Raw genomic sequence first — 27624 nt, 5'->3', positions numbered from 1 at the left:
CACCTCTGCCAGACTCTGTCCATCCCACTCCCACTTGCTCTCCTAGCTAGACACCCAGGCTTAGGAGATGATAGCATTCCTGCATGCAATAACACAACATAATTCCCTCTTTAGCATCCTCTTTTCCTGCTCCAGAAAGGGAGCTGATTTACATTTGCACTACAAGGACTCTGTCTGGAGGCACTGTCTTAATTCCATCACCTGAAGGGCACCAACTTCTAGCAATTGAGCTGTGTTACATGAGGACAGAGGCATTTTCAGAAGGATTTCTCTCATCCAGATGCAGATGTCTAAAGCAGGTCAAAAGAATAATCCTTTCAAAATGTCCATTCCTCTCCAAGAGCAGCTTGCTACCTCAGACCTTTATCTCTATTGCTCCAAGTCTTTGGCATTACTCAAATTCTGCCTATCTTCTACCAAAAAATGTCAGTGATGTAGAGGCAGGCTGCTGACACTGCTGTGATGTAGAGGTGGCTGTACTGTGTCCAAAAATGCATTCTACTCAGTTAGTGTTGGTTTTCTACTGCAGAATTTTTTATTTTGCAGTTCAACAATACCTCCATCAAGTGCCATCTGACTCCAGATGAAGCCGTCACAGCAAGAGTCCCGGCTGCAAGTCTGCCGACAGAAGAGCTGAGCATCAGTCAGAGATGCGCTAGCTGCCGAGAGCACCACGGAGCGATACACGCCGGAAAGCACATTCTGAAAACTGGTTCTTTCAAAGGTCTTGAGTCCAGATGAGTTAAATTCTTGTCCTGGGTAGACAGAACAGGAAAGAAATGGTCAAAAGAGCTCAAAGAGGAGACAGGATGCTTTTGGATTGCCTGCAGACTGGAGCTGGTTGAAAGTTTTATGATAAAAACTCAGCCTTAAAATTCCTTTTCTAGACGTTGAGTTTCAGATGAAAGATAAGATCATCAAATGGTTTGGTGCAATTATACCTGGGTAGTTGGTCAGAATGTACTGCCAGGGTCGGAAAACCAGTCCACTGTACCAGCAAAGGGCTCCTAAATCCATGTATGCAGTAAGGTTGGTAATATTCCACTTTCAAACACTACATTAGTAACTCCCAGGTATAAATGAAACAAACTTATCTCACTAAAAAAGTAAAATGTGGAATTTGGCCAGCATAACTGCATCTGCAGTTAAGGCTTCTGCTGACTAGACACATATGTAAGAGGACATGATTCATATAATCCTGGATCTAATTAGCAATATAAACAGAAATCTAGAGCAGATCTGGTATCAACAAGATTTTGACTCCGACAAGCTCAGGGGACTTGTCTTTTTTGGGGTGAGACTTAGCTCTTTATTTTTGTTATTGTTAATAAATGGTGACTCAGACTTTTGATAGAAGTAAAAGGAAAACAGTGACAGCAGAGAGTTTTGACTCAAACCCTGCAGCATTCTGCATTTGGTTGTCTTGTTTCAAATTTGGCATGAGGCTTAAAGTAGGACATACATTGGATAGGACATGCAGTGATATCAATCACACTTAAGCCCCCCCCCCCAAAAAAATTAAAAAAAAAAGTATCTTGTACATTCATTAGTTCAGCTGAATCACTTTGGGATTCACTGAAGAGCAGGTTATCTCTTGGCTGGTATATTAGTAGGACAATTCACAATCAAAATTAACGTAAACTGTTATATTGTGTACAAGCTGGCTGTTCATAATATCTTATATATTCAAATAACAAACTGTTTAATAAAGAGAAATCATAGTACAACAGAACAGAATAGAACAATACACTGGATAGAATTTGAGTTTTTGTGGGACTATCTGCTGGAGAAAGCCATCAAAATGGCTTACAAAAGCCGTATTCCTAATTTCTAGGGAACAAGACATGAAGGGAAGATTTGCTGAGGTTTCTGGGCTATCACTAAATGCTAAACTCTGAAAAGTATTGTGTCTTCTTGAACAAAGATGCTCCACACATTTAGTCATGATCCTATATAGAAGTAACTACAAATTTGGGCACAGCAGTCTAACGTTAGTGACTCGAATCTGGTACCTCTCTTCAAATAGACCATCACTGCACCTCCCTCTGGATTCCTGACATGAAGCAGGCAGCTGAGACGACCGATGCTAGTGGCAGCAGGGTTCCCCAAAACACCTTGCACCTGAGACAGAAAAGAGGCACGCACAATAAATACAACCTAATCCATTTCCTCTCCTAAAACACATTTTCCTTACTCAGACACTCAGGGGGAGGAATTAGCGCACATGGCTTATAACCATCAAAGCTCCAGGTGGCCCAGTGTGGACTTTTTTTATTCTATCAAACTGAGATCTCCACTCTTCAATGCCACATTGCTGTCTTTAAAAGTAGTGAATAGGAAGATGTTACAGTGCTAAAGAGCACAGAGTTCAAACCCTGGGCTAGAGGAAGGCACCAAGAACTGATGACTGTTTCAGCTGACCTAATTATCAACCTGGATACTTCTAGTCTGGATTATCCAGATGAACCCTCCTTTTAAGTTAACCAGATTCCCTGACTGCAGCAGTTCGGCATGTTTTAAGAACAAAAGTTTCAGCCAAACAGTGAGACATTCAGATGTCACTTTTGGAAACATCTGGGTGTAGCTTCTTTACCAACTTGCAGGAATTTATTACTGCCACTGTGAAGAGCAATGTACAAGGGGTCAGGTAATAGTCTGCCTTTCTTCTGTGATGCCATCTACTTATATGGAACATACAGTATTATGATAAACACATATTTTTAAATATGATCATTTTTACCAATCCAGAGGCGGTGCAGTTGAAGTTGACTTCAGCAGCACTGTATAATTCACAGAGAACTTCAGCACCAGCAGGAGTTACAGTTGCAAAACCACATGCGTCTTCCCTGTCACAGCCTGAAAAACAGGAAAGAAACCTTAGGTTTCCTAGCATTTCATATGCAAAATTTCTGCTACAAATTCCACTGCCATTTGTCTAGTTTTTCATACCTCTATCAGACAGCAAGCACATGAATTTCATTAGCCAGATGAACTTCAGTATTCACCTATTTTAGTAGAGGGTTAGGTTTTTAAATTAACTTAAATTAATGCAAAAAGTTTTTCTCACCTGATGATACAAACAGCTGAGTTAGGTCTAACCACCCACCCAAGTTTTTAAAGTCTGGTGGACAATTTTGCCCGAGGCAGGCAGGGAGGACTCTCATGGACCACTTTACCAGCACATCACATCTGCCTGACACAGTAACCCCATGGCAAACAGGTTGTGACAAATATTGGAGGGATAGGAAGGAGGGAAACATCAAATTCTTCAATCGTGCCGGCTGCCTCTGCAGCAATCACCTGGCCAGTGGAAGGGAGCCATCCCCCTCCAGATTTCGGAGTGGATGAAGACCCTTCTGCCCTTACACACTCACCACTAACTTGCACCCACAGCCCTGCTCCTAGAACAGGAGGTGGAAATTTTCCCAAAGGTCTTTAGCATAAAATCAACCAGCTTTGATCAAAACATTATCAGAAATGTAAGCTAAGCCGTCTGACTTTGTAGGGAAGCAGAGAGGGAAATACTAACCCTTACCCTTTAGTGAGCACCCCAGCAGTAATATTTTGCAGTAGCGCTGCCATTTGGCAGTGAATGTAACCTGTAACAAAAATACAGGCTACGTGCACTGAATCAGATTGCTTATCAAAGGGGCATCTTTTCCTCCCTAAGTTCATTCCTATGGTTCTCTCAGCTCAGTGTCTTGCTTTTGAAGGTCTCCAGTTTCAGAGGAAGGTGCAAGAAACCTTATAGTATACACCTGGGGGATGATCTGGTGCAGAAAAATCATTCTAGTAATACATATAAGGCTTCGTGTATTCACTTCTTAGCATGAGAGATGACTGCTCCAGCTAGATCACGGTATGTGACGCAAAGCCACTGACTTTGTCAGACTTCTGTGATGTCTGCCCTACAAACAGGCCACCTGTGCTATTACTGCCAGGGTGTCTTTATTTTGAATGTAACCCCTCTGCCTCTCTTCAGTCTGAGCCTTTGGAGACAGAAGGTGAGACTGATTCAAAGCAGCCTGAAAGCAGTGCAGTGATTCCCCTTGCAAAGTTTAGATGATTTTGAACCAATATAAACCAGCAAACATGATGTATCCAGATGTAATATAGTATATACACTGTAAGGCTCGGCAGAGGAATATCTCTGCACTCCTTATAATATCCTTCTGACGTAAGCAAGGATGATTATTCCTCTTTTATGTGCCAGTCAGGTAATTTGGGAAGAGGTGAAAGCTTGGTTTTCACATGTCCTGAACACCTAATCCTCCTTCTGTCTGCACGTCTGAAAAGTCTGATGAATGTTTCCTGGTCTGAACCTCAGCTCTCATCTGTATTGCAAACTATATTAACTGGCTTTAAAGTCAGATGACTTGTCTGAAATGGTATGTAAAGTCAGGAGACTTCTTTCTGAAAGAAAGACCAATGTCTTCCCTGAACCAAGGTCACCAAAAGTTGTAAATACCTTGCAGTAAATTGGTGCTGAACCACAAAATATATAGTTCATCTAGGAACTTAACTATAAGCTCATCATATAACAAGATTATTATTTTCCATGATTGTTAGTGTTGTCTCTACAGATTTTCTGAGAGTTTTCCTCACCTGAAATGCACTGAAAAGCTGGACTTTGCAGGTCTCGCCCAAATGACTGAGACTGAAGAATTTGAGCTTCTTCTGACCCATAAATCAGTCTGGAGGCAGGAACTATCTCAAATTTTCTGAGCACTAAAGAAAACACCAAAAAAACAACCAGGTACTATTATCAGTTCCCATGCTGCAGAGAGACAAAGACTTTAGGTAGAAATAAAAATTGAAGAATTCTGCAGGGAAAGAGGTTTGCTCATTAAATGATGTACCATAGCTCCACAGATAACACAGGAGACAGCTGGACTGAGGATATAATTTCTGTTTAGCAAAAAAAAAGTGTCACAAGATCTTTTAAAAAACAGTTAGCCAGGAGTGGGCTGGAAGTTTATATTCAAGTGAGACTTCTCTTCCAGCGGCAGACTGGCCATCTCCCATTACTTGTTCATGGCACTGAACCAACTATTGAGTCAACGGGGAAACCAACTTTCTGCAAAACAGCCACTGAAACAAGAGCCAGCTCCAACAGAACTTGGTTAGAAGGGAAATCTAGGAGCCTTATCACATGTTTACAGGAGCACAACAGCCTGATCTCCACTGACTTCAGGCTCAGGGATCTATCCAATGTAGGATGTCCTACATGCTTCTGGTTTACTCCTTCATTCAACCTTTGACTCCAGCCTGTCACTTTACTTACCAAACTCTTTTATCTACTGCGAGTTGGACCCACTGCACCTGAGCGTAAGGGTGTCTGACAAGCAGCACTGTTCACACACTGGGAAAAGCTCATGGGGTCTAGAGATACAAAACTCAGAGGTCACTAAATGGGGCGAGAATCCAATTTAAGCTCCAGAAGGTTTGGCGCTGGTCATGCCCTGAAGAAGAGTATAATCTGGTGAAGGGACACACAGTGGTACCACTGCTACCCGGCTCAGGTTGCTACTACCTGTATTACAAAGGGGTTTTCGTACCGTGTGTCCACATGTTGATATACAGGTATCTTTCCGCGAGCATAGCATATTAAAGAGAAGGGAAGAACGTGGTGACTTAGCATCACCCCTGTGGTGACCAGACTTCTCCTCTCAATGCCCCAGATGAAAGCAAACCTCTGGCTCATTGCAGCCAATGCCCAGCCTAGACCTAAAAGACCTAAGAAGCAGGAGCCCTGGTCTGATCTCAGCCCATGGGAGATGTCTGCACATGGGAGAACTGGAGGTTCAGCCCTTCTCTTCCCTGCGCACTTGGGCGCAGAGGTCCAGGAGGAGCATCCCAGGCCTCTCTCCCTGAAATGTCTGGATAAACCACAAAATAAAAGTCAGGGATAAGTTCTTAAAACAATCATTTGTACTCTTACAGCAGAACAGTCGGGACTAAATCAGAAGCAAATGTCCACTGTTGTTAGGGCTGAGTCAGCAGATGCTTTTGATAAAACTCATTTCTGCTCAGAAAAAGCATGAGGGCTAGCCAAACATTTAACACAAAGAAATCCTTGCACTCCAGCTCGGCTGGGGAGAGGGCTGAATCATGGTGTAAACAGAGGTGGAAGTTTGTCCCTTCCTAGAAATACAGGACACCAAAATACAAGCATCAGCTTAATTCTGCACTAAACTGAATCCCTCTACATCTGCAACTTGCAGTGATGCCTGGTTAAAACCAGAATTCACATATCTTCATAAAACTGAAAAGAAGCGGAGTTTTTGTGTTGTTTGTTCTTTTTGCTGCCATCATTTCTAATTCAAAATAAAAATTACATTTTTAAATGTTTTTCTTTTCTTCTGATACTTTTTTCCTAATTTGGCTTCATCCCACCCCTCCATTTTCTCTGCAATAATATGGGAGAAAAGTAGAGGAAAAAATAGGAAGTGTAATGCAACACTAAACTGAAAGCATTACAAAACTAATAGAAAAGCTGCCTTTTTTAATTCTTGAATTTTGTTTTTGAATATAAAGAAAGATAAAAAAATTGCATTCATTAAGCTACTCTGTCAATAAAAAAAAAAAAGGTACAACAAAACATATTCTACCAGCTCCCATTTTCATGAACTAGTTAGTTCACACTGCCCTCTTCTCAACTGTAATATAACTACTCAGCCTCTTCACAGGCTTAGTGCATAGCAGAAGTTCTCCATCTCACTTACTACTAGAGTAAAGCTCTAGATCCTATCCCTGTTGCAATGAATGAATGAATGTTAAGTGTGGCTTAAAATATAACAAGAGAGAGAACAATACAAATGAGCATGGGCTGTTACAGCTTATTACTGTGCATTCATACAAGGGAACTCTTCTTCCATCCGAAGACCCAAACCCCCAAAACAGCTGGGTTATTTATTGACCCTGCCCAATCGCCATCATCCTGTCAAAGCAAGATCAGTCTTCAGACCCTGCTGTCTAGTTGCATGCTGAGTTCAGTTACAGGAAATAGAAGGGGTAGGGCAAAAAGTAAAAATAGAGATAATCAGTTTCGCTTTATGTAAAGTTTTCTGGAAATGCAGCATGATCTTTAAAAGAAAAAAATGAAATTAAATTAGCCTGTAAATTATCAAAAAAAACCCACAACCAGACTTCTTGGGTGTTTGTAGTTGTTTTTTTTTAACCCCTGAATTCTCAACACTTATAAATATTTATTTGTAATGAAATCTTCTAGCATGACGCACAAAAATAAACACAGATATCTACAACTACTCCATCCTGGACAGAGTCAGAAATGTTCATGCCAGAAGGCTCAAGGTAAGTAAGTAACAGGAGAATTAGGCTGCTATGAGTCTTCTGCCCAGATAAACATCCCAACAACCCTGTGACTGAGAGCAACAGAGGCTAACACCTTGTGTTGATAACTACGATCAGTCTCTGAGTATGCTCAGGGAAAAAAATAGCTATTTTAACTGCAGATAGTTTTGCGACCTCTTCACAACCAATGGCTCTCATTTCACACTTCTTCCACTGATCACACTTGTCCTAAGACATTGTCTAATTCAGAGCACATCATGACGTAAGTTTCTAAACTGAATATTCCATTAAATTTGATACCAATCATATGATGAGTAATAAAAACTTCTGGAAAACTATTTTTGGGCAAGGCAAAAGCTTTGAGGCTGAGAAGCGTAATTAGACCTTACTGCAGGCAGTTTGGGGACTGTTTGATGGATGACTTTTTTTTCAAATTATTCATCCTTGAGAACTGGCATTTCACAACTGTGTTCAAGCAGAAGTTCCCCCAGCTTGCAAGGATATGTTCACCAAGTCAGAAACCATACAGCAGGAGCCCAGAGGGTGACGTTACGCTGCAGCTGTGAGGTCATTGCCAAACACAGCCTATTATTTCAGATGAACACACTGATGAGTGATAATTTTACGAAGAAATTAATCATTCTGATTCTTTCCCATTAGTCCTCTCGTTACTCTTTTGGGTTTCCAAGCAGACAGCAGGAGGTCAGCATACATCAAAGGCTGTCAGCCATCTGAGAGCGCAAGAAACCTGCTTCTCTCTTCCCTTACCAGAAATAGCTTCCCCAATATAGTCAGGAAATGCAAAATTAAGGAGGAATGTGGCTTAAGGCAGAGGCCACAACTATGGGAAAGTGAATCCCCACAAGCTGTGAAGTGATGAGTCTTTTCATAAGCAGGTTTCACTTATGTAGGGTCAAAACATATCCAAAATATTCTTCTGACACTTACCTAGGCACTGGTAGTCTGTAAGGAGATCATCTGTTTCAGTCCAGTCCAGTGCTGCTCCAAAGCTATCGACGCAGAAGGATTTCTTAGCGTCAGGGTCTTGCTGGGAAGGTCTATACTGGCCATCTTCATCACACTGCAGACCCTGCTCATTGCTTTGACAGTATGAGATACCTGTTACAAGCAAACAAGAAAAGAAAAAAGGTACTTTGATAATGCTGTCACTGGGTTGCACAGAATGGTTGAGGTTAGAAGGGACCTCTGGAGGTCATCTGGTCCAATCGCCCTGCTCAAGCAGGGCCACCTAGAGCTGGTTGCCCAGGACCATGTCCAGATGGCTTTGGAATATCTCCAGGGATGGAGACTTCACAACCTCCCTGGGCAACCTGTGCCAGTGCTCAGCCACCCTCACAGTAAAAAAGTGTTTCCTGATGTTCAGAGGGAACCTCCTGTGTTTCAGTTTGTGCCCATTGCCTCTGGTGCTGTCAATGCAGTAGGACAGTGTTTCAGGGCTGTAGGACAAAAGTGCTCCAATTACAGCAGCGACTTCACTGAAAATTGATCTATAATTTGCAGTGTTTCATGCTCTGAAACACGGTAGTCTCCCTGCTTTGTTGCTACTGCAATTCATATTCCAAACATTTTTAGGATTCTCTGCCATTGATCAAATCTCCATTTATGCTAAGTATAGTAAAGCAAAGTAGTACAGAGAAGGAACTCTATTTTCATACAGGTTTGTTCAGTGCCTGCTGCAATGGATCTGTGAAATGTTATGAACAACAGCACAAGAGCCATCACATCAATTAAATCAGCAAACTCTTCAGACTTTTTAAGGAGACAGCATGGGAAGAAAGAAAGAGTCTAAGCTAAATGTGTACAACATGGCCTTTTGGAAAGGGCTGGCACTGAGACTCAGCACACAGGTAAGGTGGAAACAGGCAGGGAGCAGGTTTAGCTGCAGGCACTTGCAGTAAAGAAAACCTAAAGAGCAAACTTTTAAGCACAGGAGTCCAATACCAAACAGGGAACACATATGGAAATGAAGAATGACAACTTTAGGCAAAAACTAATTGATGTCAGGGTGCATTACAATAAACCTGTTCTTTTATCGCACCTAAGAGAATAAATAGGTTGAAGAGAACAAAGCAGACTCTGTACTCACAGATACTCCCAAAAAAACCATTCTTACTACTCACATTGATTTTTATGCATGAACTAATTCTGCAGACACAACTGAATTGGGACTTAATAAGTAACTTTCTTTACGGAACTGCATTCCAAAATAGGTCATTTAAACTGAATACACCACCTTTAGTGAACATATCGATAGCTGCTTTGTGAGAAGTGTTTGTATTTGCAGGGGAAAGAGCTGCACAAAGACAAGATTACTTTAGTGTTCATGAAAATGACAATAAATGAACTCCATAAGATGTTTCTCACTGATACCGAACATCCAGATATCATTCCTGAGGACAATGAACATGTCTTAAGGAACCACAACATCCTGGATGAGACTGACCACTCGTTTCTCATGCATTTTTGGTCAAAACACTAGACAGTTTGTTCAGTCCTTGTAAAATGTCTTTGAACATATGCAGAACAGATCGTATCCATCCAAAAAACCCCAGAGGAAGGATTTTTTTTTTTTTTCCCCCAAACTTACAGATGGAAGAAAAAAATTCCAGTAGTTATTTGAAGCCAGAACACAAAGGATAAGGGAAAAAATGAGTTCAGCTTACAGTGATCAGCGCTGATGGCCCCATAGGAGTTGGTAGTTTTGCCCACAGGACACTTGATACAGGAGGAACGTCCTGTCTGATGCTGATAGTAGCCAAGAGGGCAGGGAATGCATTCATCGTTCTGGAAATGACTGCCTGGAGGACAAATAACTGCAAAGAGAACAATCACCTTATTACTCTTTTGGAATCCAACCAGTTCAGGCATTTGCACACATATGTGTGGGTATGTATATACATATTACGCTGGTAGACTTGCCATAGGCTTCAAGCTTTTAATATATGTATTTCTAAGTGCTATAACAAAGGTAAATGCTCCTTAAATGTTCATTAAACTCACCAATGACTGGAATACAGACTATGTTTTTTTTTTTTCTCAGATCACCCTAAAAATGTTCTTGAATTAGTGCACATCAAGCTGTTTGGAAATGCCAAGTCCAGGCCTAACTTCCATTTGTCAAATCCGTTTCTAATAAGATAATGCCCTTTGTGGATACGTTGTGAAAGGAAACAAAGGAACACAAGCTATAGAGTAATTTCTCACACTACAGACGGAAACAGGAAGGCTCCTAGGAGTAGGAAATCCAAAACCATCATATAGAACCACCATATGGTAACACTTTCATTCAGAATTCCTGGTAATGAAATTTTTGGTAAGCACTTCCAAACTAAACAGCAATGGCTGGATTAAAAGTTACTAGTTGTGCACATGACAACCCAAACACAAAACAAAAAGATATTTTTAGTCTGCACATATATCATTTTCAGAACAATCAGGAGTAGTATTTCCAGCTGACCTGTTGCATATTAGAAATAAAACTTTTTGTCTTTAGCGAACTCATGAAGTACTGTCTTTCCCTCCAGATCATTCGAATGAACATTAAAGCAGAAGAGTCACAGACACATTTGCAGGACAATACCTTTACTTGTTATTTCACAGCTGCTTTCCAGATGTAGATTTCCTTCAAAACACTATCAAATGTATATTTTGGGACTTTGACAAGGTGCAAAACGTCATTTCTGTTCTTTCCCTATGTCTTGACAGCAGTTTAAGGTTGTATGAGAGAGAAACAGTAATGGAAAATTGGCCATCCCCAGTACAACCCATATGATGAATTACTGTTCTGGCCAACACACCGGAATGTAAATTAATTTAACTTATAGAGCACCTAAATTTTAATAGAATAAAAAGACAACTAGTATAAAAATGATCATATCTTCCTTCATCTGCTCTAACTGGTCCAATGGGAAGGTCTAGGGTGAGACAACTATGAGATTGAAATTTTCCTCCCAAGTACATATCAAGGTAATTACTCTATGTATAACACATATCTAAAATCAATTATGGAGCCAAAAAATCCTCCATCAGACAGAATTCTCCTTTCTCAAGCACATTATTTAATACACAAGAGTGTCTGGTACGTTTTAAAGACATTTTCCAACACATGCAAAAAGGATCATACTCATTGCAAATGAACAACAGTTGAAATTAAAATGAAATGAGTAATCCATGCCTAAATTGAAGACAAAATGCAAACATGAGGGAGACTAATTAAGCAATTAAAGTTTAAAAAGGAACAAATTAAGCTCTTCAAAGCATTCTCCTGTTTTTGTACTTGTAGTCATGATGTAAAAGTAACATCTGTGTCTCCTATCACATTTTAAGCAAGTAAAATTCCCTTTTGTCTCACACATTAGATTAACAAAAGGGCACAAAGAACAGCAAAAACTGTTGGTGCAGAGAAGCATGTTTTCTAGACTCTATAACGCTTGGAGGCACAAATCATTTCAGCTATAGGTTTCATTCAACAGAATCGCATAGAGGTTAGGTTTGATTCTAGAAGTCAGACAAACCATCATATTGCACTTCTTCCAAGCTTTAACATTCACACATTTTAAGAATATAAGAAACTAGACAACAGCTTTGTGCCAAAATCTCAGAGCTAAGAGTTAGCACTGGGTCCAGACTTTGTATCCCTGAAATAGGAAGGAAAAAAAAAAAGCCCAAATTTAATCCCTTGCTCTGGCACATGAAATTTGGAACCTGGTCTCACTTCTAACTAGGCTCGAGCTTCTATGTACCAAAGGAACAACATGCTGGGTACCAAATTCCGGGCTAAAGAACAACTCACTGGAGCGGCTCTGCAGATACCACTCCTCACAGTAGCCTCCTTTTTCTTAAGACCAGCTCTCACTACGCTAAGCATGCTTAAAAACTGTCAGAACTGATCATTACCCAACGCTTGCACTGCTCTTTCCTCCCTCCAGGGATACTGAAAAACTTTGGGATATCAGATTCTTGATCTAGATTACTAGAAATGAAGTCTTGAACTGCCAGCTCAGCTACAAATCTAGGACTTTATTTGATTTGGGTTATGCTCTGCTCAAAGCAACTCTGATAGAATTGCCAAGCATTCTAAATAATAAAAGGAACCAGCATAAAAGTGTATAATAAAACAAAGATAACTCACAAAAAGGCTTCCGGTTTTCTCCTGAAATAAATGGGGGGAGAATGTTTGAGTTCATAAAGCTACCTCCTGGACAGTTTCCAACTCTCTTCTTTTCGACTCACACCTAGCAATGAAAGTGTCCTTTGCCCCTTTAAAATTTAGCTAAAATAAAACTGTTACCTCAGACTCTTAAGAAATTATATTCATAAATAACTGTAAGGTAAAGTAACTCAGTGTAAGACTGAGACAAAGAAAAAATGTCACATAAGAAAAACTAACACATGATAAATGTTACCCATTTTACAGGCAAGAAAACATGAAAGAAACAGATGACTGCAAGGAAAATACGTGAGATGAAGAGGCAGGTTCATGCAAACTGCATGTTCCTAAATGAAAATATTAAGTTTACTGAGAACACCAGAAAGCTGCCGCTACTAAGAGCTGTCTGTGCTTCCTGAAACAAGAGGAAATGTCATTTACAGTGAAATAAAAACAAACAAATAAGTAAGATCAGGATCCAAGAAGACAATTTGTATTGCAACAACGAGGTGGAACAGGAAAGGGAAGAGAATAAAGAAAGAAACCCTGTCACGCTCACACAATAGATACCACACAGGTGATAATTCTCACTACTAGTCCCTATTATTAGTAGAGAAACAGACCCAGACAGAATAAATGACCAGAATATATCCATAAAGCAAAATAAAACTAAATATATATATATGTATGCATGTATCTTAGAGAAACCAGAAACAGAATTCCTAAATCCCCTGTTTAGAATAAAATATGCAGTCCTCCCACACAAACCAGTGTCCAGCAGCACGTGTACCATGACATCTTAGAATACGAAATCTCTGCCAAAAGCTGGAGCATAAACTGTCTCCTTTCCATATCTCTACAATAGGTCTGTTTTACTGAGTGACTTTTTCTACAGCTAGCTGGTTCAAATATGTACAAACTAACTCACAAGGTAAATTAATTCACTGCTTCCTAGAGGCCTTTATCCCTGGCAGGAAATATTTGGCAGAAGGATCCAATTCTTTGTAAGTTCTTCTGCTCTAAGTGATGGACTCTACTTTATAAATAATGATACCTTTAATCAGTACAACAGTACATCTTGTTAAGTAACTGCAAGTTGCTACAGACTCTGGATTCTCAGTAGGAATTAATCTTTTTTTCTGCGTGGTGTATTTAAATAACCAAAATCTGAAGTGTTTCAGACTATGGAGATGAACTGTAACTGCAGTCAATTTACCCTTAAAGGTCCAAGCTGGAAACTGCAGCAGTTCAGAACTGATTCATCACTTGATTACTTTGAAGCCCTTGCCCAGGCATTAGGAAGCTCTCCTAACTTAAAGAGAACCACCATACCAACCAAGCAGGGAGCTAAGTTGTTCATGTATTTTGATTTGCTCCTAGGGTCTCTAACTTAAGCTGCATAGTGTTGAAGTTTTCCCATCTGAAAATACTCCCCATATTGGAAAACGTATCCAATACTTGCTATTGTTGATCTTATACCTAGAAGTGGTACATTCCCACTCTCTTCCCCCCCAAAAAAAGCTAGGCACAGTGAATACATCCCAAACTGACCCAAGTAACGCACAGACTCACTGAGGGTAACTGGGCCAACGAGAACGATCAGGGTTGCACTGTAGGAGGGTTGATGTTGATAGAAACAAGAGCGGGGCTGTTAAGGCTCTTTGGCAGCACGACCTGGGACACAGGACCGCTAGGCACAGCCACGGGGATCCGTCAAAAAGGTAGGTTTGGCAGCCCTAAGCAGGCTGTTGGCAGAAAGGCAGCCTGTTCCAGGGAAGCAGACTAAACAGAAGGAAAGAAGATGAAAAGAGGGCAGAAGTGCAATCAGGTCTGGGTGTTGGCTGACACCGAGAAAGCTTCCATCTGAGCTGGCTGGACTTGGCCCAGGAAATCACAATCTCAGGATTTTTGCCATCTCTGCATCTAGGTTTCTAGTCTGGGTAATGTGTTATCACCTGAAGCACTGCCTACATTATCTTTGAGAAATCTTCTTATTAATGATCACGTACATTATAGAAAGACCACCTAATACCAGACAGATCTAAAAAATCCCCCAAAATGTTTGCAAAACCTTCTAGACAATGTCAGTGCCATGATGCCTATTTCCAAATCATTAAATCATTGGTTCAATGCAAGGACTGAACAGTAAGCAAAGCACTAATTCCCATCTCTCCTCAGATTTATCATTCATGTTGGTGCTTCATGCCTTTCACACATTAACCATGAACACAAGTTCACTGATGATTTTCCAACTGTAGCTTTATACTGATTCCTAACAACATCAAAGAAGGGAAAGCTAAACTGAGACATACCACATCCTTGTGAATTTGGGACTGCTTTCCCAGAAGATGAAGTTCTTCGAAACCCACTTCTACATCCTAGTTGCACACTCGGAGACAGATCAAACTCTTCATCCCGGGGAAAATCAATGAAAGAGTCTGCTAGGAATAGCTTGGAGTCCAAATGCAGCAGAAAAGCACCATCTTTAATCTCTTTTATAAATGCTCCAATGACATTTTCTCCCACAATTGCATTTTCTAAAGGGGGAAAAATACAGCAAAATAGCATGAAAGAGATTTCCAATATGGGAATGGATAACCGCGCAGAAACTGATGAACTTTAAGTTAAAAACATGGGCAGATACAGAAATACAAGCAAGTTAGCAAACAGCAGACAAGAATTAATCTGTACAGCGTCTATCAGATTAAAGGCCTAATCTCAATATATGTAGAAGGTGCTAAGGAAACAGCAAAAAAAACCCAACAAAACCCAGCATATTAAAAAACTAAAGCATCGGAGAACAAAATTTGATTTCGCAGTTACAAAAATTCAGCAGATGAAAACCAGAATTATCTGACATTCAGATTTATTTTATTCCTGTTTTTTTCAATGGGTATCATTTGCTTCTTTTTCAGCATTTTGTTGGTTTGTTTTTGAAGGCCAGCATCTGTAACAATATAATAATCACCTTCCATCACACTACTGATATTCAACATATCCACGTATGCAACAGGCATGCTCTTCACGTTTGCTGAAGCTGGTGTTTAAAGCTGGAAAACAGTGAGTGCCTTTCCTACTCTCTATATTCTTAGTTGCCCAGACAGCTTCCCTTTTGATGACTCGTGCAAGGTCAATTTTCAGTGCTAGAGCAAGAGCAAATTATCCAGTTTGGCTGGACCAGAAGTACTACAAGGACAGTGTTCCCAGGGGATTTTGTGTGCTATCATGTTCTGTTTGTCCCTGCAGGGTTTATGACATTGAATGAAATGTTGATGTGGTTTACTGGTCCAAATTTGCAAGACAAGGGCCTCTTGTAGCTACAGGTAATGGGCAGCCCAGTAACCCAGCAGATGGGGAAGTCCTGCACCCTATGTACTTTGAGTTTTGGGACTACACTTATGACCTGGGATGTTGAATTTTCACAGGGAGGATGATACATACATAAAGAGAACATGAGGGATGTTACAGCTCACATGCTGTACAAAGATTATTATTTTGTGACTGATGTGTCCAAGGCAAATAGCTGAGGGTATTGCTGCCTTCTCATAGGACGAGTTTCCTGACTTTGCACTGTAGCCCACGGGTGGCTTTTCAGTTGTGCGAGGAGAGAATTTCACAGCCCGGTACGAGGCTCCAGTGACACAGCACTGCCCTCCTGCCCGTGCCGAACGGACCACAGACGTACAACGCTTTTTCTGAAAAATCATCCTAGACCCTTAATACTGAAGGTGTAGGTGTCCTCTCTTCCTGAAGGCTGGTCTGTAGCCAATTGCTGTCATGTAGACATTGTTTCCCCCCTTGCAGAAGAGGGATATGAGGTTTTTACACTTATGGGCTAAAGTGAACAGACCTCTCATCAAAGCTGGCAGCTGTGTCCTTGTATTCTCAATGCTCTGTTTTCTTCAGCTTTGAGCAACCTATTCTTCTGCTGCACTGACACATACTATAATCAACAAAATACCACTTGGTTTTGTTCAACCCCAGGCCAAAATGATACTTAGTTCACAAAGAAGTAATTGGAGATCACCACATAACCAACAACACTTTGCAAATGCCAGAAATTGTCTCATAACTGAAAGCAGGAATAAACAGATTAGCCTTTTATTCAAACAAATATCCTTCCTAATTGTCTAGTGACTAGCTGAGGCAGAATTAAAAATCACCTTGAAATGACAGCCCAAGGGAATTCACATGTAGGAAATAAGCAAATAATCAAACCAGTAAGAACCCACTTAAGTCTGCTGAATGTCCTTTAGTCTAAAATGTTTCCCTGTGTTGAAAAGTTCTTAACACTATGACTAGTTGTGACTCTCCTGACCAAACTAGGTATCCAGGCCTATACAATATCCTTTACATTCAGAGTATATAAACGAGTGTTTAACTGTAGTATACGTGCTCATGCATGGCAAGTAGACAGGTGCATCCTGGAATGTCTCAGTAGAGAACAATTCAGTGCCTGACGGACATGCCAGCCACAGACTTGCTGCTAACGTCTTCCACGAGCTGCCTTGGTTCAGCCCTTCCAGCACAGCTGGCCAGCTTGGGAACACACTTCCCTCCTTCTGGTCCAAGAGGAGCTTCCTGGGACCTTCAGCATGCTCTAAAGCATGGCAGATAAAACAGCACTTCCCTGGTTTTGCTCCTGTTTTGCTGAACAATTTTGGCAATTCAAGCTACCACGTGTCTCATACGTTGTTAGATTTACTGGAAGTTCTTACTAAGCATTTGTCCTGGGCCTAGTATACCTTTAGGGACTTCAACTTCTCAGGGGACAATACATCTTTTCACATACAGAAATATCCTGCAAATGGTTGCATCTTGTGTTGTGCAGTGGGGAAAAAATCTGATTTAAGGTTTGCTTCTGTTGAATGAAGCACTAATTTCAACAGGTAAGGTTACCTAGAGTTTATATTGGCCAAATGAGAAAGTGAGAGAAAAGAGAAAGAAAAAAAAGTAAATTTGTTCTTTTTTAAAATTTTCTTTAAGGAAAATACAGAGCACAAAGACACAGCTTAAAATATCGATTGTGTAGGGCAGGGATTGATTTCCTCCAGTCTCACTGATGGGGACTGTTTACTATATGTTCATCCACCAAAAGCTCATTTTTATAATCCACAGTATTTTTGCCTGTTGAACAGAAAAGAGAAAAGTTGCTGCAAGTGATCCTCAGTATTTTAGAGCTGAGGTCTAAGCTACAAAGCCAAATCCCATCCTTCAGGAAGGGATTTGCACAGCCTTGGAATTTAGTACATGAAAAAATCTGCAAGGAAAAAAGTAACAAAGCATTCACAAGTGATTTAGATTTGAAACTCTCCATTGGGAACATATGCATGCTGTGCTTCTGGTTAGTAATTTTTTTCTCAGCTACTTCACAGGAGAAAAAAAAATAGCAAGAACTCTCATTTATCCATAAAGAAGCTAGGAGAAGAACAAAGCTGGTTTAGTAATGTAGATTTTCAAATCAGAGAGCCAATTTGCTCACGCTGTGTAAATATACCAGAAAGCACCTCAAACAGAAAGACCCAAAGCTGCCTTAGAAGGTAATGGAAGTTGATGGTGCCAAGAGTATATAGAGAGCAGGTTCTGCTCTGCCTCTTATGAAACCATACAGTCATTCCCTGAAAAGCAGTTTAGTACTACAGGGAAATTATAATGTGGAGAAGGTAAAAAATGTAATGCCCTTGAAGTGGAACACTCTCAAAAGTAGAGTTTAATGTAAAACCAAACACACTTATTCTTTGATCCATCTTCTGAAAACTGCTTGAATATTCATGTTTACCTTATAATCTGGAGCAACTGAATAGATGTAAACATAAACAGACTGTAAAGCCAGGAACCACACAACCACTGCAGCCGCTCTCTGTGTCCTGAAGGCTTTCAAATTTGATTCTGATCAGGCAAAAACTGCTGTAGGCCACACGTCTCCAAGTCTCAGAGATAGAGGGAAGGACACGTGCAGACAGAGTTATTTATATTTAGTCCTGGGAACACTACTGCAAAGCAAGGAAACTGGAGAAAAGGTGGCACAGAGGGCATTTGAACTTGGGATGTGTCTTTTACCTCTTTTATTTTAAAGGGAAACACTGACTGCTTTGAAAGAAGTTCCTTACACCATCCCTACCTCACTTGGAAACTACAGAAAAAATCTGCCAGTCAGTGGTCTCTGCATAATTGCTCTAGGACATCTTAGGTAAGGGTCATTCTTTAGTGTCAAAGGTAATGTAATAAATAGAAAAAGGGGAAAAAGAAAGAAAGCACAAATACAGGCTGGGAGATGAGTGGATTGAGAGCAGCCCTGTGGAGAAGGACTTGGAGGTATTAGTGGATGAAAAACTGAACATGACCCAGCATTGTGCGTTTTCAGCCCAGAAAGCCAACTGTATCCTGGGCTGCATCCAAAGAAGTGTAACCAGCAGGTTGAGGGAGGTGATTCTCCCCCTCTGCTCTGCTCTCATGAGACCCCATCTGCAGTACTGCATTCAGCTCTGGGGGCCTCAACATAAGAAGGACATGGACCTGTTGGAGTGAGTCCAGAGGAGGGCCACAAAGATGGTCAGGGGGCTGGAGCACCTCTCCTATGAAGAAAGGCTGAGAGAGTTGAGGTTGTTCAGCCTGGAGAAGAGAAGGCTCCAGGGAGACCTTCTAGCAGCCTTCCAGTACCTAAAGGTGGCCTACAAGAAAGCTGGAGAGGGACTTTTTACAAAGGCATGTACTGATAGGACAAGGGGTAATGGCTTTAAACTGAAAGAGGGTAGATTTAGACTAGACGTAAGGAAGAAGTTCTTTACTGTGAGGGTGGTGAGGCACTGGACCAGGTTTCCCAGAGAGGTTGTGGCTGCCCCATCCCTGGCAGTGTTCAAGGCCAGGTTGGATGGGGCTTTGAGCAACCTGGTCTAGTGGAAGGTGTCCCTGCCCGTGGCAGGGGGGTTGGAACTAGGTGATCTTTAAGGTCCCTTCCAACCCAAACCATTTTATGATTCTAAAGGGGGGAAAATAAAGCCCCAAACAACAACTTGGAAGAAATTAGTTATATTTTTGGCAATGTGTGAATTGTGTTTCTCTGAGTCCAACCCAAAAAAGAACACAATCTTTTCCACCACTGAGGACCCACCCAATGGAAATTAACATCTGGGACAGTTCAGCTCATGCCCGATAAAGTAATTTTCAATCTCAGTTAAGGAAGCTGGGAGAGGCAGTTCTATCTGAAAGAAACATTCAATTATAACTCCTTTCCACTGTGCAGCCACAGCCTGAAAAGAGAAATACATCAACACCATAAAGCTCAAAAACACAACTCCAGTGTTATGAAGACAGTTTCAGTGAGCATTTGTAACACCGTGTTAGTGTCTCCTAAGAGCAGACACAGGGAAGCAAAACAATTAAAAGCAAAGGAGGTTTAATTCACAGAAATATCAGAGGAAAAAAAAAACTTACCAATATCATGTAAGTCAGGGAGAGAAGCTGCCGGGATGTTTTCCAGCTGAGCTCTCCACGTGATGTTCACCCCCAGGCGATCCATGCCCAGGCATTCGACGTAGACAGTGGAATCATCACAGACAGAAACGGAGCCAGTACTTCCAAACGCATTTACCTTGAGTTCAAAATTAAATGAAGCCACAGTTAGTCAACCTGAGAACCTTCCAGTTCTTGCCTTTCCCTATTCATTTGCACTGTGCTATGCTAAAAAGCAACATTTTCAAAAGGGCCTGTAAAAAACAGAAGGAGGAAAAGTAATTTTAGCGGGTCATTTACTCACTGTAAGAATAGTCAATATGTTCTCTTCCATAAAAACATATTTTTAATAAATATTGGACTGATGTGATATAATTTCTATGGCTACAATTAAGCTGATGTGGGTTTAGTGAGACTAAACATCCAATTTTCCCAGTCATCCGTATAAGAGTGCTGCCAGTCCTGACAGTTTTCATGGCATGTTCTGCTCTTCCACCTCTCTCAAACAGGCAAAGTCCTACTTTGTGTCTCACCTCTTTTTTTTTTTTTTTTTTTTTTTTAAATACAGAAAAACACAACCAACAAACAAAAAAAAACCCCACCAACAACAGAGAATAAGGAATTGAAATTACCTGGAGGTGACATAAACCACGAGCCTTCAACTCATCTAAAATAAATATCTGGAATGCCTGGAGTAATCCAGAGTAGTCAGAACTACAAGTCTTCTCAGGAGGCAGTAGTAGTTGAAAGTGCATTTGAGCTTGGACTGTCTGAAATAATTGAAGCTCTAAAAATTAAGAAGAAAGGGCATTTAGTAGCCTTGCTAATGTAGAAACTGACTTTCAAAGTTACTTTGAGAAAAGGCAACATTGATTTGGCATTTTGATCTTGCATCAATAGCATCTCCTCATTTCTAGCTGAAAGCAATAGAGTTGTTGGTAGTAAACAATAAGCAGCAAGAGACATGCTTGATAAATATATATGTTGTGCATTAGGGAAAAAGCCAGGTGATATATAATAACAAAGAGATATTTTACACTGAAGCATTAACTCACAGAAAGACAAGGAACAATCTGGATCATTAATGATGACTTTTTATAAGCCTTAGCAGATAGAAATTTCCAGGGAAGTAGATGAAAGCTGACGTTATGCCAATACTTAGAAAATAAACAGGAAGACAAGAATTATTGACCTGTCAACCTCCATTTCTCTTAGACACAATCATGAAAATACTTCTATTAAAAAAGGAATTAAATGGTTAAAGCAATTAATACTAATTCAAATGGGATTTCAGAAATATAGCTTGTCAAATTAACTGGGAATCAAATTTTAGGAGAGAATAAATTTGATTGCATGATAATGGCGTTGATGTGGACACCTACAAGGGCCTTTCGATTTTTTGATAGCAAACCAAAGCGACACAAATCACATAAATCGAGGAGAAATCAGTGAGCTCATCAGTCACAAAGTGAAAATCTATTTAGCCAGTTTTTAGCCAGAAAAAAAAAAAGGTGCAAATTTCTTGTCTCCACTGGAGTTATGCTGATCCCAGGCTTCACGGAGGGTCTGTTATCTCAGAATCAGCACAGCGGTCATGCTGTCATGTCACCTCCAAATGGAGCTGGCTCTTATCCCACCAGCCTGGACAAGTGCTCACTCTTTCCTCTCCCTCATTCACCTCCTCTACAGACCCTCGCTGCATCACATACAAATGTCACTGCTGGATTCCCTGTCCCTCACCCCAAAACGAGCATGGGAAAGCCTGGAGAGTTTCCAAGGAAAATGATGGGAGGGATCAGAGGACACAAAAGCCTGTTTCTTCCTGCAAGGCACAAATACCTCTCTCTGTTTAGTTTATCAGAGAATACTGAAGAGCTGCCTTAACCACAATCTCTAAGTGTACACATAAAGAACAGGCAATAAGATTTTGAAGAGCGTGGGTAATTATCCATTGGAACAAATTACTAAGCGTTGTGGTGAATTCTCCACTATTGTGAAGTTTATTCAATCACCTTCTGATGTGTTGGGAATTTTTTCTCGCTCCTTAAACCATGCTCTACTTCAAACACAAATTACTGGGGGAGGTCCTTAGCTTGCATTGAACAGCAGCTTGTATCAGATTGCCACACACCCCACTCTGTCCTTACAGTTATTCAACTGCCATGAGGCAAACGCGAAAGTTACTTGATAACATGCTACAATAACCTAGCAAATATGATTACAGACAGACAAAAGCCTCAGTCTGAAATTTAAAGTTTAAAAACATTTACATTTGCAATAGAAGACCTGGGTTACAACTGGAAATGTGTCAACACAGGGGTTTCCAGAATGGGCTTAACCCATTCTGGAGATGAAGAGTAGCTGCAAACTTGGCATCAAGATCCTCATTTCTCAAAGTTCAGCACTGCTGCAAATTGCCATTTTGATCAGAGTGTATCTCTATTTGAAATAATTGAAAAGGCCAACATTAATATCCAATTACATGAGCTCTGAATAGACAACCGATTCTTCCAAGAGTTAAAGTGCCATTTTTTTCTTGAAATAAAAATGGTTTGAAAAACACCACAAATCAGCCAACAAAGACAACAATAATCCTAAAGAACAGACTGCTGCAAAAAGATGCAGAAGTAACAGTGACTTGATTATGCAAATAAACAGTCAAGTTCTGCCAAATTTAAACATCTGGTGTTCATCTGTTCTTCCAGGACTAAGTAGTTCCATCAGAATCACTTCGTGGTGCCAGCATCTTTTAACTAACAAAGAAAAATCTGCATATAGATTGAATAACTATTTATAGCTATATCATTACAGAAAAGTGGGACTGTTTCTGGCATAGGAGCCAGCCAAGAGACAGAGATGAAGACGGCAGAAGACAGGACGCATCTATTGCACCTTATTTTAGCAACTCCCATATAACCGTTGTGCCCTATTAGTGTCATTCACACAGTAGCTTCGTGATGAAAGCAGATTTTTGCACATCTATTTACACTGCCCTGCGCCCTTCCCAACCCGCAGCAGTTCAGACATACTCTGGCAGGCCTGGTAGAGCGGGACAGCCGAGACCCATCGTCGCTGTTGCACGTCGCACTGAAACGCCGTGCTGGAAGAGGCGCTGCGGAAGCCCTGGCGACACACCAGCCAGCACTGCTGAATGCTTGAAGCTTGCCCAGAAATGTTTTCACAAAACACGGCTCCGTTGAGAACAGATGAGGCACCGAATGGCAGAGCACACTGCGGACCTTTAGGCACACGAGAAAGGGGATGTATTAGTGGCATACTATGAAGCACTTCCAGTAAAAAGTCCACAAAACGCTTGTATCAACAGAGAAAATCTAGACAGCACGCTGTGCATTTCCCACTCATCTCAACTTGGTTCTGGTTTGATGTCAGCATGGTTCAGTTTACTAAAGCTGATGAAAAGACACATGTTGACTTCGATGGGTAATGCATTGGGTCCAGAAAGTTACATGCATGGTTTCTAAGAACAGATAAGTTTAAAACAGCCCTGAATAAATTTAAGCAGGAGATGAGAAGGAGGTTTCTAACCATCAGCAGAACAAACCTTTACAAAAGATATCCAGTGGAAATAGGCAGAGCCAAAGAAAAAAGTCTCCATTCCCTTTAGAGTGGCATTTGAAAACTTTAAGATCAGGAGCTCATGACGACGGTGTCTTCAACAGCACCGGGATGTTTCTGGTGACCCAGCAGGTCCTTAACAGCAGTACACAGCTTTGGAGTTGGAGCACAAAATCTACCCTATCAACTCACACTGCATCAACACAGTCATTTCAACCCTGCTAGCCCACTGTAACAAACTATTATAGGAGGCTAACTACAATGATAATTAATTTCTACTAATCAGTGCAAACCAAATGCTTCATTCAGTGTTAGCCAAATCCCAACCTAATTACTGAATATATCTAGTAATAATTAAACAATTCTGAGTTCTAGAGCTACAAAACATAGGAAGAAAAAACAACTTTTTCAAGTAGAAATAAAGAAAAAGATGTTCTCATATTGTACATTCACTTGCTTAGTGTATATACATATATACAGATCATTTTCCAAATAGCAATGCTCAGATCAGTCCCAAACTCCCTAGTCACTGGAGGAAGGCACACATTGCTGATGGTTCAGGTCTGAGCAGCCTCTGTCTCCCCTTCTGATGGAGATATGAAGATTAATTCCTTAACTTAGCAGCCACTTCAGTTAAAGCTTAAAACATTGCAGGATGAATCTGGGATCCAGTGTGCACAATACATCTTTGTTTTCCAACCCTGAGCATTTCAATGCCAAAATAAAAGGCTTTCCTATCTGTCTCTCTGAAGTGCCAAATGCATTTTTTTTCCAAGTTTCCTTTATAGCATCTTTTCTGCAATAACTCTGTAAAATGGGGCCACTACATTCCTTCTCTTCACTCACTGACTCTGTATCCAGTCTCTTTGTCAGTAAAGGTGGAAACCTGGCATCCTTGCTTAACTAACTTTTAATAAACCTCCCAAGATTTCAGGACAAAAGATATCACTGTAGAAGAGATAGTAATACTTATCCTGAGCAATGTAAACTGCATCCACCTTTGTGTGCAAATTACATTAATATCTCTTTATACAAAGTACATAAAAATCAGCCTGTGGTCTCTTTATCGCTCTGACACAATTCTATATCCAGCAAGTCAAATCCAGTCTCGGCTGTATGCTGCTACCCTCTTTTACTGGCTGTTCCAGTGAGAGTTGGTGTGTGAACCAGGGAGATAACCAGCCCCCAAAACATAAGTGATGGGTGGTTTCCTGGTGTGGTTCACAGGTTTCAGTTCACAATCAGTAATTTGCTCATTTATCCTTCTACAGATGTCATCCCACTTACTATCGTTATCAAGCTTGCACCATTTTGTCATTCTTATATTTCTGCCCCAATTTCTTGGTCCTGTAGGAGTGAATCAGAATCTAGCTGAATATTGACACTTCTTTCATAAGTGTTTCTAAACGTTTCCGTAAGGAAATTACTGTCTCCAGGACCTTCTCTGGAAGGCTTTCTCTTCTCTATCTCTACTCAGAGCTGTGGAAAGGGGCATGAGGACAGGAGAGGCGTGTGAAGACTGCTAGGATACTTGGCATCATCTCTCTGGTGCATGTCAACTAGAAAAGGTTGGATTCTACCTCTGATGGAAATGATTAAGCTAATGAAAAACTCACTGCATGCACTGGGCACTGTGAAGTTATTACTTGCTGTTTACAGCTGTCTGTTCTGATGTTGGAGGAGAAGTGTATCATATTTTCCTGCCACAACAGCTTCTTTTGCTGATAGACAAGATCTCCAAGATAGTGAGATAGCACTCCTTTCCCTTTTTCCTGAATAATTATCAGTACTTCCCAGGACTAGAGGTATAAGGCTGATAGACTGAGGGGAAAAAAAAATCTCTTTTGCTTCTTTATTCTTACACAATAACTAAGTCATTTAGCATGAAAAAGTTCCACTGCTATTTCAAAATCCAGGAAAATCATTAAAGATTATTTCAATGGTATTTCTATGCAGAAAATAACAAATAGCTTTCAGTAAAGCCAGGTTTCCACTATATTTTCAAAGCAGTTCTCTCTCAGCTCAGTCTTTTAAAAAAGAAAGGTCATTAATCATTCAGTCACTATTTCCGCTAGAAAAAGTACAGCATCAGAAAAGAAACATCAGAAGTGCAAGCAAAATGTAAAATCACCTTAAAGGCATATTTCAGGGTACACCTACACCCTCCTTAGAACATACTCCTAAATTCCCTTGGAATTTAGGGGGAAATCTGGAAAATGAGCTTTCATGGAGAGAAAGAGGTATCAAGGACTTAACATTTACAACTACTTCCGACTTTTCTCTGGCCTACTAGAAATGCTTCCCCTTTTTTCTGTTCACCTTCGGAGTCTATGGGAACGTCAATCCCTACTGCTGAGTGCCAGGTGTCACGCTGAGTTCCTCCAGCTGGTCTAAACAAAATAAATATCACATAGTCCCATGTCCCACAGAGATACTAGCCCATAACCTGAAAGCAGGACGGCAGCAGCACTGTACTCGTCAGACTGATCATGCACGAGGCAGATACAACCCTGGGGTCTCCCTGTGGCTTCCCATAAAATCCCGTCCGCATAGCTCTCTATTGGTACAAGAGTTCAAAGCAAATGATGTTGGCGGTGGTTTCCAAGTTGGCTGAGGAGCTATCTAATTGATTAAAATGCCTTACAGCCAGTTGGGCTGACCCAATCAGGTATTTGGTTGGTGAGCATGTGTTGCTCTTTATACAGCAGAATCACAAAGGGAAACTGAAGCAATTTCTTATCATATGGTCTCATTTTCCTAAATCTACCAACAGCTGTCATTTAAAAAAAAACCAAACAAAAGAACTATGGAAACAGTAGTGTCCTGCAGGAACTAGTTGAAGGTTTTCTTTTTACATCTCTAGTTTCCACTAATCATTACACTTCAGAGCACGGCCTTGTAGAAAGTTTGATTTGTTTTGCTTCAGTGATGGGAACATGTAGAAAGGCCATTGCAAATTAAATTTAGCGAAACGTCTCTCATTTGGACATCTCACTGGAAACCATGAGTGCATTCCAGTGCTCTGCAGGTCTGGTCATGCAGGAAATACTCTGTGAATATGTAGTGTTTTGGCACATCCTTTTCACAACTCTTGTCACAAACCAAGAGTAGGAATGGCAGAAGCATACATTTTTCAAATTTTGTTTTAGGCAGTTGAATGGCTTTTAATCGCAGAGCCAGCTCAGACTAGAACAGGTTCAAGTTTGCACCGAGCTGTTCAGATTGACTTTTTAGCTAAGTTTTATAGCTCAACTGCTCTGATTGAATCAATTTTATGAATAAGGAAGTCAAAGATCCATTCTCTTCTCCTTTCTCCCTGACAAACCACTTGAAGAAAACTGGACATCATGCCCAGGTAGGTCTGAAATCTGCTAGAACACAAAGATAAGCATACTGCTTGAGCAAAAGTCTTTATAAAGGTCTGAATAAAGAAGATTAAATACAACTAAACACTGGAAAAAGTCAGGATCAGGGTCAAGTTCAAGACCTGGATTTGCTCAGAAGCAACGCGCCTCAAGGAGGAACTCACTTGCACATGCAGGTCTTCCTCCGCTTACTCGTGTCCCTGGCACCTCTTCTCCATTGTCAAAGACACACCAGCAGCTCTCTTGATCCTGGCTGCATTGCACGGGTGAGAAAGTCCCGTTGTCCCCTTCACATTGTGGGATGTAGCCTTTCCCAGCTTCTCGTAAACCAGTTTTAGACTTCAGCATATTGCAGAAGCTAGGACCTTTAAAGAGAAATTCATTGCAAGATACAGAACAGAAGACAACAAACTGTCCTAAAGACTTTAACAGCAGTGCTTTCAGCCTGTTTTATTAGAAGGAAGACAGATGAGGGATCATGAAACCATAAATAATTTGAATCATTATTGAAACAGGGAATTTTACTTTCACTAGAAAAACCACATTTTTTCTAAAGATTTAAGTGCAAGTTATATGGACTTGCATCAATAAAATAGTTTTAAAAATACTGATATTTAATTTACACTTACATTTTTTTTTTACCATAAATTCGATAATGTATCATTTAGATGCTGATATTTATTTTTTTAATCAAATTAATCTTTTCTGTAAGAATTTTTGATCAAGCTCATTTTAAAATGTAATAAT

The 27624-nt window shown here is 40.5% G+C and overlaps 1 protein-coding gene across 1 annotated transcript in view; it reads right to left on the bottom strand.

Moving 5' to 3' along the window:
• Positions 1-27624, bottom strand: part of TG (thyroglobulin) — a 159382-nt gene that overhangs the window by 108648 nt on the left and 23110 nt on the right. Inside the window, exons 16-26 of the mRNA XM_069778634.1 lie at positions 27042-27242; positions 22966-23175; positions 20569-20723; positions 19919-20075; positions 14797-15021; positions 9999-10148; positions 8263-8433; positions 4606-4728; positions 2741-2856; positions 2013-2121; positions 558-755 (exon numbers count right to left, since the gene is read on the bottom strand). Coding sequence (XP_069634735.1) covers positions 558-755; positions 2013-2121; positions 2741-2856; positions 4606-4728; positions 8263-8433; positions 9999-10148; positions 14797-15021; positions 19919-20075; positions 20569-20723; positions 22966-23175; positions 27042-27242 — 1815 coding nt within the window. The remainder of the gene's footprint in view (positions 1-557; positions 756-2012; positions 2122-2740; positions 2857-4605; positions 4729-8262; positions 8434-9998; positions 10149-14796; positions 15022-19918; positions 20076-20568; positions 20724-22965; positions 23176-27041; positions 27243-27624) is intronic.

The sequence above is a fragment of the Haliaeetus albicilla genome, chromosome 3 (assembly GCF_947461875.1).
Source record: "Haliaeetus albicilla chromosome 3, bHalAlb1.1, whole genome shotgun sequence".
Taxonomy (NCBI): Eukaryota; Metazoa; Chordata; class Aves; order Accipitriformes; family Accipitridae; genus Haliaeetus; species Haliaeetus albicilla.
The sequence above is the reverse complement of the archived record's forward strand: the minus strand, read 5'-3'. Positions and strand labels throughout refer to the sequence as shown.